Here is an 18,943-nt window from a genome sequence, read left to right on the forward strand (position 1 = left end):
GCAAATAACAACTTTTCTTTCCACCAGTATTGCTAATATGATCTAGTATAATGTAGATGGCTTAATATATACCATATTATTTTCTTTGTTATTGGTAATTGATTAATACTGATGCAGAACTGTTAAATAATTATTTATCTCTTAAGTTTGATTCAATTTTATATTGTCAATTTTTGTAAATGTTACCATAGGCAACAGCCTTGTAACAATTATCAATAAATATATCTTATCTTATCGTTTTGTAAAATAGTACTCTTCCATTGAGTTCCTCCCATTGAATATGTCTATAATTTTTTCCTCTATTTTCATCATTTTCCGATTGCTGGACGAAAATTCTAGATACAGAAGATACTTTCAGATGTATTTCAAGGATACTTTTCAAACTCAGTCTGTTGTCTTAGCGATGCTGCAGTGCCAAAACACATAGTCGCAACCATAGGTTTCCATGAGCTTATAGATTTGGATCAGTCACGAGTTAATAAAGCTTGTGAGTGATATTTCAGTGCCCTATTGCAGCAACACTCTTTCAGTAGTATACAGCCACAGGCTCATCTCAATATGTCTGTCAAATGTCAATGTAGGTCTTTTTAGGTATTTGTTGAGACTGTTATATGAAAATATGGGATTGTAGACAAACACTAGACATTTGAAATAATCACTTGCTGTGGTATAGTCTACATGCCTAGTATATAATGGTGCATCTCTTCAAGATTTCAAAGATCTTGTTGACACAGAACTCTGATGGTGTTCGTATAAGTTCGATTCTGCTCTTCTTAGTATTCAAAGTCTCATTTTTTGTATAGATTATGCAAACTCGATTGCAATGAATACTGAAACCAGAGAAGCTCATTCATAACGTTGGGTGATTTGGAACAATTTTGGGTAATCTTAGACCAGCCATATCCTATCTGAGCTCGGCAGTCAGTATGTGTCTCAAAATTACGTGATAGATATCAATTATTATTATATTTATTTACTGAATTTTTCCAGTCAATCTTTTCCAATCATTCCCTCATCATTCAAAGATTCCTGTATCTTTACATTCCATTTATTATACGCCAATGAGAATTATTATGCTTCATTAGCTTGTGGAAGGCATTGCTCTTTCTAGAAACTGTATTCTATTGAATATAATATTCAGTAGACATTAATAGTTGAGAGCATCGTAGGCCTACCCCATGAATGATGGCGATGAACTACTTCACAAATTAGTGGCGAAAAAAAAATCAAGGTTCCATAAAATAATCCAAAGATTTTTACAAACAATTTTACTCGTATTTTTACACGCGAATGAATGGATTATTTTCTTCATTTTTTACATTTTAAATTATACAAAAATATGAATTCACAGTTATAGATGCGAGCTCAAAACCCTTGGTCAATGATCATCAGGGTGAGGTTCGTTTTACCAGCTACTGTATGAAATTGAGTAATTATAGACATTAATATATCGTACAAATACAACAAGTTTGAAGCGATCACCAAATCAATGTTCCGATAGTTTTTGTGAGCCAGACCAGAAGTGGCTCAGGCTGGCAGAGAGGACAAGGCAACGTCCTTGAGATGGCGGAAGCTGAGGACGACTTTCTTTAATTAGTATCGGAACAAGTAGTGTTACGTAGATTGGGGCACAACGCAACCAAGGGGCGGGTGACCAGCCCCAAGCCCCAGACGGCAACGAGCGGGTTGCATGTGTGAAAGTGGTTTGAGAGAGAGAGAGAGAGAATGATGAGAGAGTGAGGGGACTGACCAAATGCATGCAGCAGCAAGCAGATCTGTTGGTGGAAATGGTGGTCTCCTACCACAGTCAACGACTGCAGCCTATATAACTCTCCCGCGTCCTCACCAACGTCAGTCTTGTCTTCTCTGTGAAGAACGTCGAGGACGGAGCTCATCCACAATGGGAACATTGCCTCTGCTGGTACGTAATCAGGATACAGCTACAGTGTGATCTATAGTGTTCAAAAAGTGTTTTTGCAAGTGACCTACGGAACAGTGCTGGTGATAAGGACAAGGACGTTGAGGAAAAGTGTGCACGGATATAACAATACCCAGTGATTCATTATGACTGCCTCAACTTTAAATATTGCTTGGTTCCCATAACAGTTCAACCCCAATAGTTTATCAATTGCTTGATGAGCCCAATACTATCTTGACTGTGAATGCTAATCAATAAATCATCAACAAAGTGCATCGAGTATTTGAATAATCATCTCATCAATATGATTGGTATTTGATTATAATTTTAAATTCTTCCATTAGTCTTCCAGTGAATGAATCTTTATTATATTAATCATTCTTGAAAATCTAAAATTCATCAATCATCAATATCCATGATATTTCTCAATATTCATCTCCTTTTTCATACAAGTGTATATATGCAATGGATCTTATAAGATCGAGCAATACAACTTATTGATAATTGGTAAAGTCTCTGGGTTTTCATTTCTCTTTCAATGAAAAATAATAAACTGATATTTTTCCAAAAAAGTAGTTTATCACCTGTTTTCAGGTGAGTGCGAATGGTTTTAGAGATACGGTATCGTATTATTTTTGAGAGAAAACTTCTTCTCCCTTTAGATAGCTTGGAGGGTAGTTGCTCTCTACCTCTTTTTATTGGTTGGAAAACCCAAGAATAATCTCTATCTTTACATGGAGTATCAATATCATTCTTTTTCCCACTTTCTATCAGTGCATCCAACAATTGATATCTCCTGAATAAAAAAGCCGCCAAATGTATATAGAACTATTGAAATTAGGATTTCTTTTCCAAACCACCCTTTAATGAATTTCATTCATGAAGTGTTGGTGCGATTGGTACTCTCAAGTTCAACTCCAATTTTTATATAATTCCGAAAATCAGATCAATTTGAAATTCCTTCCATAGTAGAAATATGTCAATGAAAGAGAGAATTCAAAACCAACAATTATACTTTCCAGGCTTACCACTCATTCAAATTAATGTCGATGAGAAATTGGGGTCAGACCTTAATGGAGAGAAATTAACTCATTGGATGTATTCAAAAACCTATAAATTGATATAATTTACAATTTCCTCGCTTCCAAAACAAGACCATTTAGGAATATTTTCATTAATTTGATAAGTTGAGAAAATATAAGCAGTTGAGACAGTCATAATTGAATCAGTGCTTTTCCTCAAGTGTCACTATCGAATCACCATGCCTGCCGTTTCAACACGAAAGTATGAAAATTCTGATGGTCAATTGAATACTTACAAACTTCTACAATAATCTAATTAATTAGTTTTTTAAATTGATTATTCTATTATTAATTCGGTTTGAAAAAAAACATTGTTTTGAATTGATACATGAGAGCTCCATATCATTTATCTAGGATATAATATTCTATAGCATTACTTTCAATAAATAACGTGGTTTTCAATTAATAGAATCAACATAATATTAGATTATTGCATGATAATATTTATAAAACAAAAAATATGAGTTTTGTTTATCAAATTCAGAAGAGTATCACTCTTGGTGAGATGAATCGGATATTTGAATCGGAAATTGATAAAGGGGCAAGACACCTCTTGTTGAACTTTACCGATTAAGTCGTATCGATGAACCATGGTCTAATGATTTTATTTAAACATAATCATCACTAAATTTTTCCACCTCATTGATTCTATAAGCTTCTCTAAGAGTTTTGTTAATGATGATGATCTTTCAAGTGAGATCGTAAGGGTGGTGAGAATGTAGTAGTGTTATGTTGGTGAAAGATGACCTTGAAGCTTTCACGGCGCTAAACGCAACTAGCTCGTCTCACATTTTCATTCAACCTTCAAAGTTCATTCATTCCTACTGCGGAGCTCCACCGTTCAAGTTCACTTTCTTCCTGTTTGCCTTCGATGACATGCTAGAGAATCTGAGCTCCGTTAACCCAATAAACTACTTGATTTTGCAGTCGATCTTAGTCTGATTGTTGGTCATTGATAAAATAAATGAATTAGCTTGAGTGTCTATGGTATTCTTTTTTCAAAGAAATCCTCTGTAAAGAGCAACTTTTGACTGGTTTCTCCTGTCAAATGCTACAAAACTATTTGCTTTAATATATTAGATTTTCATTAGAGCATGGTTTTTTCATAAATACAACATATTAATCTTCACATTGATCAATAACTGCATCAATCCTGATAGGGGAATTGAAGATTTATCACGCATTCTCTCACTACACAACATTTATCGTCTTTCCCTAATTTTTATGCCTCTACCATCATTCATTATTTTTCTTAATTTTTCCTTCTTTCTTCCTCTTACTTCTCACTTAAATAAATTTTCAATTTTCCTAATTGTTATTACATTTTTAAACTCTTCACTTTTTCTATTCGTATCAAAATTATAAATTCTGATTTAGGCACTATGCAAAATATGTTTTGACTTCCCTTGAATGAAATTGAAAATATAGATAATTACTACTAGAGATGCCTCTTTTTCATGGTTGTTTCAGATATATTCCCCTCTCTATGTCAAACGTTTCTTTTCCTCACAATCTTCTGTAAAATCCTCATTCTGTTCCTTTCAAGATAATTCCTAGGTACCGTATTTGTTTCAATTTGATTATGTCAAATTTCAACATTTTTCAAATGATTTAATAAAATATTCCCCGAAAACATTGACAAACTATTTCAATGCTAATTCCTAGATACCTATTATTCGAGATACCTAGTTCTATTACAGTATGCATTCCGGTTCAGTACCTCAATATGATCCTAGATCATTCATCTTTGTATCATCCCTCGCCTAACGACTCACAAAAGTGAAAAAATTAGCTCAGTAATCATAAAAAATTTTGAGTACAGTTGAAACATTTCATCAAAGATTTCAAGATGGAAGATCCATCATTTAACATCAAAAGTCATCTACTCCAGCAAACTCTAAAATTACTTTATAAAAAAAGAGCACATGTAATATCTTCTGCCGAACCGTACATCATAGTTACTCAATCCAACTGTTACAACAATGCCGCTAGATTTTTTAATCTGAATAATAGCAAATATTGACCAAATAAGTATTGTTTTTTTGACCTATATGTGAATACATTGCTGATAAAACATTATACTTGATTGCATTATACTTGTGTTTACCATTCATCACCCAGTTCTGACAATCAAACTTTCATTTTTAGTAATAATGAGTTTGTATGATGAATGTTATGCAACAATTAAAATGCAGGTAGCTGCCACTAGCATGCGTGATGATACAACGTAATACTAATTGGTATGCATTCAGGCTCAATTACAATATTTACCATGGAAGTGGAATTATTTACGCTTCGTAGTTAGTAGGTGTTACTTCCATGTTGATTCATTATTATTCGGTCGCTGCTTCCTTTCTTCCATCCTTCTTCACAAGACTGAACTAGTGATGAAGTTATTATAAAAAAATTGGATTCCTCAGTTCTTGAATGCATTTAACTGACTTACAATGTCTGAAGTTTGACTAATATTAGTTTCAAACAAAGATTATCAAAATCACTATCAATTCCCAATTAGACTAACTTTGCTCCTCATTATCTTTATGAACTCGAAATTAAGTCAACTTTGTATAGATTTTTATCTAACAAATGAACAATTTTTTGAAGCAATGGAAAATCATTGATTATTCAACACTCATAAACGTAATTGATTTATTTATGCTACTCTATTCTTTATTCAAGGGATGATTCGATTACAGTATCGCTAATACTAAATTAGCGCAGTATCGCTAAAGTGATACTTTCAAAGTGTAATGTCAAAATTCTTCATTGGCACCCAAAGAAAGTGAAAGTGTTGCTATTTGTTAATTCAGTGGCATAAAACGATGGCTATTCTGAAATTCAAGCAAATTTAGTAACTCAACCTTGAGACAGACTAGTGCCAAAACAGCATATTTTGGCAATGAACGTGAAAGTGAATAGAGGAATAGTAAACTTCTGCAACCAGTGCCAATACCAGATAAAATTTGAGAATTGTAATAGACCTAATTTGTATGCATCTTGGAAACTCGGAAGAGTTGTCTAATAATCAATTATTCATGTATTAGATTATTCCGTACACGGCTTTGGAGCACGATAATCCAGTCGATGTGAACCGGTAACACATCATAATCCCTCTCCTCACAGCTAATCAGAAATTTCGAAAGTGCAAGTGATTCGTCGATAGTCGACCAGTATCAACTAATCACGTCCAAACAACTTCCGAGCTGTTCTTTATGACGTGTTCTCGGATCACTGTTGACATTTTAAAGCGAACAAACGATCTGCTGACATTAACAAGGAGTCATTACAGTTTCGTCGATCCTGTATCTTACTTCTTCAGTCTCATACGTTATGTTTGACTGAAAATTAGGAGAGATTGATTGATATTCCTCGAATTTTAACGATCAATTTCAATGGAAAGTTGAAGTTTTTAAGAATAAATGGCACGAGTGAGCTGTTCTAAATCACCCACACTTCAATCCAATCACAGTTTGTTTTTTTTATAAATTGAATACATTAAATGTATTACATATTCATTGCGGAAGGATATTTAAATTAGTGCTCTATAATAGATTAATCTTAGATGAATCTATCTGTTACTACCAATATAAGTCACGGTTGTTTCATTTCAATTGAAAGTTCTTCAGCATCAATATTAAAAATCGCAATTCAAATAATTCAAACCTCACTTCTTCTAGCACTTGAACTGGATAAATACGTTACTTGCAAGATGTATATTGCGCCATACTGATGGAGCTCACATTCAAGTTTAACCTTTCGGTAGTTTTCGATGGAGATATGAGAATTTCAAACATTTTTGCCGAAGTATTCCGATATTGAAATAATTATTAGAAAACTGAAGAGGTATATCATATTTCTTTCTTCTACTAAGAGAATCAAATTTTTTTATTCCAGCTGAACTGAACAATAATTGATGAAACATTGAGAATATTTATAAATCTATTTATGGAAAACATGGAAGTGGTGATCACTGAAAATATCATGTGATATGATATGGGGAGTGGAAGTCTCCCCAAGCACCTGCCTACTGTCATGTCTAATAATAAGCCGTACTCGCCCAACTAATTTCACTTTCTCCATAGTGAACAGCATGTGTATCAACTTCATCACAGGCTCTCATTGTTACAACAATCGGATGACAACATGAAGATGATGATAACAATTTTTGAACAAGAGTTGCCTACGGTGGTAATCTATGCTTTCATTATTATTTCACTGTTGCATACGGAACTAATTGAAAAGGAGAGCTTCCTGACAGGAAACACGTTGCGAATATTGATTGATTCTTTGATAGAGGATCAAATATATTGATAGATTCAAGAGTTCAAGAAATAAAGTGAATTCTTGTTTTATTATTGTCAATTCCCTTGAATTTGTAATGAAATCCGATTGGAAGCAGCCTTAATAATTGAACTCTGTTGGGAATATACGTACTTTAAATGATTGAAATGGGGAGAAATTTTCTGCTACCAATAGCAAAAAATTAATAATCGACATAAAGTTCAATTCAAAACTAATTTGATCAAATAAATCATTTGATAATTGTTACTTATCTTTGAAAATAAAGACCTCTCATTCATGATTTGGCAATAGGTAATTAAAACCAATGAAAATTAATAAATGGGACATATAAATATTAGTAAATTAATAATCTTTTAATTCATGTACAGTTACCTACATGATCATAGAATATAATATATATAGAACATATTTGAAAGAGTGATAATATTCCTGTATAATAATGAATAATTTATGTTAGGGTTGCAATGACTGGTAAGATTGAATTAAAACTGTTGTCGCTCATTTCAAATAGAATGTTTGTTTACAAACCAAATCCTAATAGCAATGATCTCTATCCAGACCTTGACCGTTAGTCAAATATAGGCAACAAATCGTGCATAGTGTAGCCTACAATGACCAAGCTATTTCACGCGTTTATTATACAATTTTCCACATGATACGTTCCATTCACACGTGGTTATGAATAGTAAATACGATTCCTTGCTTGTTATTCGCCTGATTTGCTGCTTCCCACAAACTATTACTGAAACTCTGAAGTGATTGATCTTTCCGCTACGGCGAACCTGGCAGTGAATAATGTTTTATGACATTGGCATCGTTACTGTTCATTAAGTTTCTACTAATTGATTAATCAATATATCCATTTCAATTCAGTGATCGTAATTATTATTTGATACCGAAAGAACATTCAAGTACAGACCAACTAGATAACACAGACTAACCCCACAGACTCATAAGGTAATTCAGTAATATGTAGGTAGCATCTATCAGATTTGTAACAACTAATCAAATCATCTTACGTAAGAGTAGTATATTATTATTTATGGTATGAACGAGATCAGCTCGATCTTAAACTTGAACTGGATTTTTGTTCTACTTTTCCTTATAATGGCGTGCAAACAAGATTGACGAGTCTGTCTGCACAATAATTGTGCACTGCTATGTAGGCTACTGTTACTCTTATTTCTGCAATAAAAAAGATGATAGGCCAACAAAGTAAATCGTGAACACATCCAACTTGATCTTGAATAAAATTTAAAGCCGTTCTCTTCTAGTGGGAAAATGAACTTACTGTATCGTACTCGTACTACAAGTATTACTGAATTACTCGTGTTACTGTTCTACTCAATTGCCGTATTACTACTGCTGTATTACTCGTGATTTACAATTTTCTTCGTCATTCAAAATCTCATCAGAGTACTGGAATGTTGTTTACGGTTTATTGTAGAGAGCTCATCATGAGTTCTTTAGATAATTTTTATTAGTACAGGTTTACTGGCTTCCAATTCCATTGCCATGAAACAAATTCATTCACTCGAAAACTTGAATTTTCCTCAACTGTGTAAAGCCTATCTATATAATCATACTTTATGACACAGTAATTCTACAATGCAAAATCATCGTTTATATTTTCATAAGTTTTAAGAGTCATATGAGTAAAAAAAAATGTTTTAGGAACAGGTCTCTAATTTTGAGAGTAAATCGAGCAAATATGTATTGCAGATAATTCAAATATGTAGTATTCCATAGCCATCGCTAGCATTTCTAGTTGAAAGCTGTGCTTTTTTTAAGAGAGTTTATTATATGAATTATCAATTACAATTATAAAATACAAAATGCCACGAGGGTATATTGTTGATACTTTTATAACCGGATACAAATCGATAATAACTAATGGAGTATTCATTAGCTACCTACAAAACGAAACAATAACTTCTCTGTTCCTTCAAACAATACCGTTTACATCACTGAAACAGTATCAGTTCCGACAGGATATTAGAAACGCCAGATACTTTCAATAGAAAGTTGGTGAGCTTAGGACTTGGTGATCAAGTTGATGACTAAGTGCTGATGAGCACGATCAGGGAAGTAAGTGTCGAATGTTGTATCCTCCCAGTTCCTGGATCTGATAAGATGAGAGGCTATCAGTGTATGCTGATAAGATAAAACGCGTCCACCACCAATATTCGACCCATTTAAGAATGCTTTCAGTGTTTCAGTCACGGAAACCTCATTAGTGGAGGCAGGTTACCAACGAGATGTAACAACAATCTCCGTTAACGTTCAGTTATATGTACTATGAAATAACACACACTGTATAACACCTTGAATAGGTTTAGTTCCTGACTTCCGAAGTCCCTTATTATGTTATCTGCCGCTTTTTCAGTGACTCGGTTGTGTAATAAACCATCGTTGAAAACCACTTGATTCAGCTGGACCGGTTTAAACGATAGGCTATTAATAGACGCTCTCCATACATAGGTATCATGTTTACGGATAACTTGAATACAGGTATAGAGAGACCAGTCTAACCGGTCACCTAAGCCCAGGAAGAGTGTTTTACTTTCTTTGAGAAATGCAGATAAGTTTCCTTCTATTTTGAAGCGAGTCTCGGCTGACTTCCTCGTCTATTGAGGTGTGCCGCTGTGTAACAGTTAGATCTGTGATTACGGTTGAATGTCGTAAACCTTTCCACTGTGTTTCAAGCTGTTTTAACGGTTTGTTTTGACAATCCAGGTGTGGGTGGAGTACAGTAGTTTCTCAGTGGATCTCTAAGATAGTTTGAAAAGAATTCTCTGGATACTGTTGATAGCTCAGTTCTTATATTTCACTCATAACAAGATGAATATTATTCATAATTTGATTTTGCTTGAAGACTGCTCTAAATTGTTTCCATATCATTCTCTTGCAGTACGGTATCGATAGTTTTTCCAAGAAAATATTGCAATATGAGCTTTATAAGCTTCATTGATTTAAAATGCGAATTCCAATAACATTGGTATGATTAATTGTTATAATACTATAATAAGTAATATTTGTTCCACAATACAACGATTGATCATTGATGTTTTTCATTCATCCAGAATCTTTCAGAATATGACAAGCGGAATATTCTGTTCTGTCATTATATGTCAAAAAATCATCCACAATAAAAAGCTGGGTGCAAAACAGATTACAACAACATTGATGAACCGCTAATAATCGGAAATTCCTCCACTAAACTTCACACTTGAAATTTCTACACGGAAAAGGATTAGGAGAGAAAATCATAACAGGCCTGTAAAATTTTTAGCATTCCGTTTTATTGTTGCCATTGAATAAGTCTTATTGTCATCTTGCTAAACGAAATAATGGCATTGGGAACGATTATTGCTTTGTGTGAACGTGTGCTGGAGAACGACCAATGGCTAACGGCTAACGGCCAATGGCAGATGCTGGCCGTTAATGGACGAGACCACTTTCACTGCCCAAGACCCCTATCACTGCCACACTATTCCATACTTTATATCATCCATTTAAAATGGAGGCACTCGGCTAAAATATCACACCTGGTTACGAATTTCACCTGATAGCGTACAACGGAGTATTTGGTTTAACATAAATACTACCTACATATTTTCAGCATAATTATGTTTTTCATAGACCATAATTTGACAAAGATATAATATAGTGTTCTCATAAGCAAAAAACCCGAATCAAGTAATGTTCAACAAAGTTTACAGTGAAAAAAACTCAAGATAATTTCGATTGTGATGATTCATTGTGATGATTGAGATAATTCATAACAATTTTTTGAAATAAATTGCACATATTTTATTATTACATGGTCAAATGGATAACACTTGGTTGATAGTTTGAAGAGTATTTCCATCCCATACCTTTTACAAATTAAACGTTCAATTGTTTCCACGGAATGATATTACAACTGAAAATTCAATAACAATTATTATGCGACAGAATGTTTGGAGTCCTTCCATAGATAGATTCACAATAGATTCTTCATATTATTACGTCTTTTTATCGTAATATTCAATCGATTGAAAGTCAATCGATGGTATATTTGTAGCCAAACTACTCTGTTTTATCCTCACATCATAATTCACCTCAAAGTCACATATCACATATTGGTAGAAGGGAATATAAGTCTATTTTTCGAATAACCTACCAAGGTTTAACCTCAAATAATTAATAACCTCAAAGATTTCATGAAACATTCCCTTAAATCCCGAAATCTGAATACACATTCAATCGATCAATGTCTACAAGTAGGTCAGTTAAACACCGTCATTAAACACCATCATTAAACACCATCATCTCAGCTGCATTTAGCTATTGAATTCGATTACATCAGGAGAGACAAGAAAACAAGGAAGCGCCAGCACACACTTAACAAGCTCGTTAAATGAAGAGCGTGAGAATGACACAATGCTACAAGTTTGATAATAACAATCATAAATATTCAAGCAGGACTTTCTTTAAGGACTGACTGAGTCAGTCAGTAATCGGATTGTTTTATCAAGACATGATAATGAGTTTTTCTGTTGCGGTAGCAAAGATGCAGTAATGGGCGCAGACTGGTCGGTCATGTCTCAGCAATTGAGCTGCTACAGTCACATTTACTTCAAACTGTCAGTATTACCCATGGATAGCTATAGCAGCAATGCTTCCCATTCAAGCAGCGGTGCTAAAGGACAGTGGCAGGTCAGTGTTGATCGGTCACTACTTCCGGTCGGGAGAAAGCAAAAAACGATGGTCGGGTGTCGCCGCGTTTCCGGGCCCCGCGGCGACGATAACGCATCGCTCTGGTTTGCTTCTGCACTGCAGTCTCAATTTCACTCCGAAGATGAGACTCGTCGATTGCGTTGCATAATGAGCATCGGACATCAGAGGGGGACGTCCATCCGAAATTCACAAATCAATAAACAGATTTTGTTTCGCTACGCTGTTGCGACCGTTTCTGCTTTTCTCTTCGATGACAATCGATCGTATGAGTTTTCACTTCTGATAAAGTGACACACCGTGCGAAATTGCGTCAAATCTACATTTGAGATTATTGAATTACTGCAACTGATGGAATATCCTCCTTGGATTACACTTCCTTAACTTCCTCTAGGGTTCGACAAATATAGAATAATTTGAAAGCCATTATTTCACTCTCCATTTGTATTCCTAGACTAGATGCTTGAGTTGAAGTACGAGTTTATGAGTTGAAATACACAGTTATGATTAAAAAGAAATACTCAAAATTGATTTTGAATCTCTGCGGGATGATAATTTGGATTTCAATTCTAGTCTTCAGGTGTTAAGTGACTACGACTGGTTATCACAGCTTTAAGTCTCTTTATTCAACATGAAAATCTGATTCACAGACTCACTCTTATTACTAGACAAACAGTAGATAGAAACTACAATATTCCGCTCCATATCATACAACTTTAGATCATTGGGTAAAATTTCATAATATCTCATCCATAAGTAATGCTTCCCCACCAATCTAATCCAAAAATATGATGTCTTTCAACCTTGACAAACATTGAACTGTTGACAGAGATTTCCTCTTCCAAGAATGTATTGTAGAGTTTTGAGCCTAAAGCTGACCGAATCCGAATCAATCAATTGAAGAATTGTAAGTTCAAAGCTGACCGAATCCGAATCAATCATTCAACTCAATTGAATTATCACCATAGAGAAGCATCTTATTTAATATTGCTTCGTATCATGTTTGATAATCCTTTGAGTGTGCTTTAAAAGATACATCATAGATTGATAGGTAAATGTTTACCACAAACCAAATTAGTAAGGAATACTGTTTAGAATCTAATGCTCATTAATGCATCATCTGAATTCATATCAGGCTCAGCTTTGAATCGTCTACTAACCAAATTATTAAGGAATAATATTTAGAAACTAGTGCTCTGACTTCTCATAAAGCTCAACTTTGAATCGTGTACAAATAGACATGGTGCTGATACAAGTAGGCTAATAACTGAGATATTGGATTCAATAGTTGATGATGTTGTGTTTTGTTTGCAGACCCTAGTAGGGGTGGCCCTGCAGGCTGCGCTGATCTTCGGCCGAGCAGTCGACCAGCCGCAGGCGGCCAGTGACGCATTCACATTCGCGTCTGTTCTGCAGCAACAGTCGCCCGCAACACAACAACAACCCATGTAAGACTTTCATTTATTTCATAAGGAATAAAGTGTCTCTCAGCTTAGAAATTTCAACTATTTTTCGTTTGGCAGAAATGAATAGCATAGAAAAAAAATAGTTCTCCCCGACTAAGAGTAGTATTATAAAAAATATAAATATAAGTACCCTTTTTAAAATTGTTTAGCCTACTCAAAACATGTTTCGACTATATGATGCCATTGTTGTAGCAAACAAGAGTAAATTCCTAGTGATCAATGTAATTATCCAAAATCATAGCGGATTTATAATGAAAAGTAATTGAGGGATTAACTTATTCTTTAGAATTTACTGTGTCCGGCTGTGAATGATTCTAACAAGCTATTATAAACAGATTCGATAGTCTATAAAATATAGAGTGTAATGAGTGGAGAGAATTTCATACTTACTAGTGAGTAGCCCAAGTCCCAAATTTCGAGATAAAAGTCTATTAAAAATACCACAGATCAAAAGTTTCATCACCATTATATTAATAATAATACTGAGGGTTAAGCCCACATAAGCTCTTAGGCTTGTGCGTGAGTAATGAGAGAGAGGGATGATGATGAGAGATGACGACTACTTTCTAGGTAGTCGTGACCGACGACTTATCGTCTCTCCCGAAAGATGGGGTGGCCGTATCTATGTGAATGTACTGTGGTCAAAAATTTCAGCCCCGGTCGAGATTCGAGCTCGGCTTCTCTTATTAGACCGGCGCGTTATCACTTACTCCAACTAGCCACCCAACGGACCATACAACCATTCATTAATGATTGATATTTTGGATTCGATATTGACTTTACTTTTCTAAATCTGTACTGAACAGTCACAACAATAATAATTTGGAATTATGATTATTGTTATTGAGACAATAATATTGAGCATGATTGTCATCAGCTTCTTATTCACTCATCATTCTCCAGATTAGTTGATTGCATGAGATTTTTTCTAATTATTATGTTATTGAGAGTTTCTTTTGTTTGTTTTATAACTGATTAAAACTTGGAATCTATACTTTTTAATTACAGTGCTGATAGACGAGTATCATACGACGATCATGACGATCATCACCATCATCATCACGAGCCAAAAGGTTACTGGAAGAAGAAGCTGATCTGGAAGCCCGACTGGGTCAAGGTCTGGAAACCTGCATCCAAACAAATCTGGAAGCCCGCATGGAAGAAGGTCTACAAGCCAATCTGGGTACCAACCAAGAAAGCCGTCTGGCAGCACATCGAAGTACCACAATGGAAAAAGTACTGGAAACCAATCTGGGTGCCAACCAAAGTGCCAGCCTGGAAAGAAATCAAAGTACCCGACTGGAAGAAGATCTACAAGCCAATCTGGGTGCCCATCAGTGTACCAGCCTGGAAGGAAATCCAAGTGCCTGACTGGAAGAAGATCTACAAACCCCACTGGGAGCACATAAAGGTTCCAGCATGGAAGGAAGTACAAGTACCTGACTGGAAGAAGATCTGGGTGCCTGAGTTGATCAAGGTTGGAATCCCCGGAGAGAAGCATCTAGGAAAGGACGAGCATGGCTGGGAGTACACATCTCATGACTTGTGGAAGAAGAAGGTCGTATGGAAGCCAATCTGGAAGAAGATCTGGAAAACTGAGAAACATCAAATCTGGGTACCATCCAAGAAGCTTGTCTGGAAGGAAGAATGGAAACAGATCTGGAGAACTGAGAAGAAGCAGATCTGGGTACCATCCAAGAAGCTGGCCTGGAAGGAAGCGTGGGTTCAGGTTTGGAAGCCAGCCAAGAAGCTGATCTGGGTTCCCGACAAGAAGCTGGCCTGGAAGGAGGCATGGAAGCAGATCTGGGTGCCAAGCAAGAAACTGATCTGGGTACCAGACAAGAAGCTCGAATGGAAAGAAGAGTGGAAAGAGTACCAGGTGCCTGCATGGAAAAAGATCTGGGTGCCCGCATGGAAGAAGGTGTGGAAGCCAGTGTGGATCAGCGAATGGATCATCATCCAGGACGACCACCATCACCATCATGGCTGGGACAGGAAGGACACAGTGGCCAACCCTCAGCAGCTGCAGCCTCAGCTGGGCAGTCAGCAGCAGGCACAGTCCTACATTCCACCCTTTGTGCCACTTCCTCCCAAGCAGCCACAGTCACCCCTGCAATAGGCACCAACGACTGACCGACCAGGTGCCATCAACCCCCAAAACACCCCCCCCCCACATTGTGCTCAGTTACCCCCTTAAGTACAAATAAGTCACTAAACCAACCAACCAAGCATCCACATCACCTACTAGAAGAAATACTCAGTTACTCATTGATATTAATGTTTAGTTGTTAGTTGGTCTCCAAAATTAATAGATCATGGAGAAAAGAATGAACTGAAGGTTGATCACACAAAGAAAGAATGCAATAATTATCCGAACTCAATGGAAAGTTGAAATAACAATCGGATTTGGTTTATGACATGGATAGTCAAGAGCGGATGTCAGTAGACTTCACTGTAGTACATTTTCTATCTATTAGATCTCTTCTAATAGGTGATGAATACACTTCAACCATCCTTATCAAGCCCCTCCCCCCCCCCTAGATTAAGCTAATCAATCAAGCGATTTTACGTTTGATTTGTAAATAATGTAATGACGTTGTTGTTATTCGTGTTGTTATGATTACCTGTTGTTGTTGATCTGTTAATAAGATAGTGTATTGTGTACATTAATTACTTACTAAAAGTCGAATAAACGAATTTGTAATAAATTTTTGAGTCAGTTATTTTTTTTCACTCATCCACTCTAAAATCTAGTGATAAGTTTCCAAATCGTTCAAGTGATCAACTTTAAATAATATTAGTTGATGCAATATCGAATTGACTAATGCAATAATTGGATATCAAGTTATCTTTCACTTATAACTACAGATTTGAGCTAGTAGTCTAATCTCAAAATATATTATAGATCCGTACATCATAATATCTTGATTAAATAAATAAACTGGTTTCAGTTGAATTTGCACTATGAGAAAGGTCCACTAGAATATTCTTCTAAGAGAAAAATCATTTACCAAACCAGAATGAATAGTAGCAAACAATATCTCATAAGGTTATAAGACAAGTGCAGTGTCATCACCTTGAATCACGGCCATATCTAGTTATATGTGACCAGCGAGCTGGCAACGCCGTAGAACTAGGTCTGTGGGACTGCATACTGCATGTGTTGACTGAAACGAATTATGCAACGATGCCATCCTGATTAGGCCCAGACATTCAACTAGAGATGGCTGCGGTTGCATATTATATTAACGGTGGTTCAACTTATGTAATGTAGAACTCAAATTGGGAACTTATGTTTTGGGCTAGTCGTTAGTGAATTAATAATGAATGAATAAATTAATTGAATTCAATTCATACAGCAGCAATCCTTGTTCCAGGATAAATGCATAGTAACAGGACTGATTTTATTTTCATCTGATAATAGCTAGTAGTTCTGTGAACAGTAGACCTCGCGCTCAGTAAGTTACATTGACCTGTTGTTATGTTTTCTCAAAAATTAATAAATAATTTATCAATTTAAAATGTCTAGAAAAAATCCTAAATAAATATAGAGCTTTCTGTCCTATCGTACATTTCATTTAGCGTCGGCCAATCATTATTTGTCAAGTTGATAAAGACAATGGAATTTGAAATGGTGTAGGACACATACGGACTGTAATAGGAGACACAACTTATTTTTATTGAAGAAGGGTAAATTAAAGTATTATCCTGACAAATTTCATAGTCCAATGAAATTATAAGTTTATTGATAGAATTTGGTTGCACTTGTTCTTCAAAATTAAAAAAAAAAGAACTTAGTGACCATAGTGATTATGAAATGGTGTTAAGGATTAGCTGATAGGATAATATAGACGCATAAATGGAGCCAACAATCTCTGAAACAATAAGGTACTCTTTATTAAACTAGAACACTATTACTGAATTCACAATCCATATCATCATCGGTATTTCATCACAGAGAATATTGAGCAACTGAATATTGACAACTTTATGCTCGTTACGAATTAAGTTCAATCAACCAACCAATTCAGTTCCTAAGAAAATCTTTAGTCTCTAATTAATAAAAAAGTGTTCGTGGGAAGATCAAGTTGCTTTGGGGATTCAAATTTATTTGAATATTGTCTTTGGAATTCAGTTTGATCAACCCACCAACACTGTGGGAAATGAAGAATTGTTCAAAAATATCAAAGTTTGCGAGGGAAGTTCTAATTTCTCAACAGATCTTAATAAGCTGAATTGATTGGATATCAAACCTTGACGGCCCTTACAGACAATAGTAAGCCAGGATTGCCATAGTAAGACCACCACTAGCCAATAGCCAAGGCCAATATTGGGCCATGAACGATTTCTTATCATCCACCTCGTAACTGCGACGCTCCTTGTGCTTCTTACGACCCTGGAACTTCTTCTGGAATTTCTCAAGTTCTTCCCGATTCTTCTTTTCTTCCAGTTCCAGTTGTTTCTGCTTTTCAAGTTCTTTTTTCTGAAAAAAGTTTTAAAGAAATTAGGAAGTAACAAATGTGAAAAAAATCAATTGAGGAAGAAGCATCTGTAACGATTTGTTTTGAACTGGAATCCTCAAATCGAAAGAAAATCAGTGTACGATAATAATACTAGAAATGACCAAGCATGTTTTCAATGAGAAAATTAGTTGGGACGATATGAATTTTCGAACATTTTTGTTTGGAGATAAGTTAGCTGTGAAAATTTCAAATATAATAGTATCCTTTGCAATATCTTCACAACTGAACAGACGAAATTCATTTCATACTAATCAGCTGATTGGTCAACGTTTTCGTTCATTGTGTTTATTATAATTATAGAATGGCTCTGAACGAAGCACTGTTTGATCGTTGAACGATGCATAGACTCACATGCAACGCTACTGTACTTGGAATTGAAATCGGCCATTGAGGGGTCAAACCTGGAAGATTATTACATACTAAAGATTTTGAAGAATTTTGTAATCTATAATATTAAAAAATATATATATTATATAATACACTAAAATACCTCAATGGCAGCCTTTAATTTCAAGTAAGAGCTAGCATTGGGAAGGCATAGGCATTTTGGGTTTATATCTCTTTATGGGTCTTTGGTCTAACTCATAAGAAAAAAATACGTCATATCCGGTTCGTTCACTGATCAGCTCATCATACTTTTCTAACCGATGGAAAAGAACGTAAACAGATTAGCTGAACGTAAACAGACATGGCTGAATACGAGGTTGTTTACAAAATAATGGACTCTATTATTATTTATTTGGGAGCAGAGAAATGCATGATTACATAAATGCAATAACATTTAAAATATCTTACAAAGCATTCAAAACAACTCCAATCACTTGTTGGTTTTCTATTTTAATTGATTATACAATTAAACAGGGTTGGTTCTAGTTTTGTTTACAAATTAATATATTAAGCAGCAGACGAAACATCTGTCAGTCATGACTCATG

General features: G+C 35.2%; 2 protein-coding genes across 3 annotated transcripts in view; one reads left to right on the plus strand and one right to left on the minus strand.

Moving 5' to 3' along the window:
* Positions 1 to 1,635: 1,635 nt before the first annotated feature.
* Positions 1,636 to 16,195, plus strand: LOC111057594. The gene is made up of 3 exons (XM_039430468.1): positions 1,636 to 1,921; positions 13,336 to 13,469; positions 14,496 to 16,195. The coding sequence occupies exons 1-3, from the start codon at positions 1,754 to 1,756 to the stop codon at positions 15,604 to 15,606; spliced, it is 1,413 nt and encodes a 470-aa protein (XP_039286402.1). The 5' UTR covers positions 1,636 to 1,753; the 3' UTR covers positions 15,607 to 16,195.
* A 1,164-nt stretch (positions 16,196 to 17,359) lies between these two features.
* The window catches only part of LOC111057595 (NF-X1-type zinc finger protein NFXL1), a 59,521-nt gene continuing 57,937 nt past the window's right edge, over positions 17,360 to 18,943 (minus strand). Inside the window, exon 14 of one of the 2 annotated variants that reach the window (XM_022345033.2) lies at positions 17,360 to 17,970. In XM_022345033.2, coding sequence (XP_022200725.2) covers positions 17,752 to 17,970 — 219 coding nt within the window. In that variant the 3' untranslated portion in view covers positions 17,360 to 17,751. The remainder of the gene's footprint in view (positions 17,971 to 18,943) is intronic. The other variant, XM_039430467.1, reaches the window with a different exon arrangement.

The sequence above is a fragment of the Nilaparvata lugens genome, chromosome 6 (assembly GCF_014356525.2).
Source record: "Nilaparvata lugens isolate BPH chromosome 6, ASM1435652v1, whole genome shotgun sequence".
Lineage (NCBI taxonomy): Eukaryota > Metazoa > Arthropoda > Insecta > Hemiptera > Delphacidae > Nilaparvata > Nilaparvata lugens.

Bases quoted from the DNA above. Each gene is read 5' to 3' on its own strand.
- LOC111057594 (XM_039430468.1), top strand. From the start codon at position 1,754: ATGCATGCAGCAGCAAGCAGATCTGTTGGTGGAAATGGTGGTCTCCTA. The intron at 1,922-13,335 runs GTACGTAATCAG...TTTTGTTTGCAG, and splicing joins TGGGAACATTGCCTCTGCTG to ACCCTAGTAGGGGTGGCCCT. The intron at 13,470-14,495 runs GTAAGACTTTCA...TTTTAATTACAG, and splicing joins GCAACACAACAACAACCCAT to TGCTGATAGACGAGTATCAT.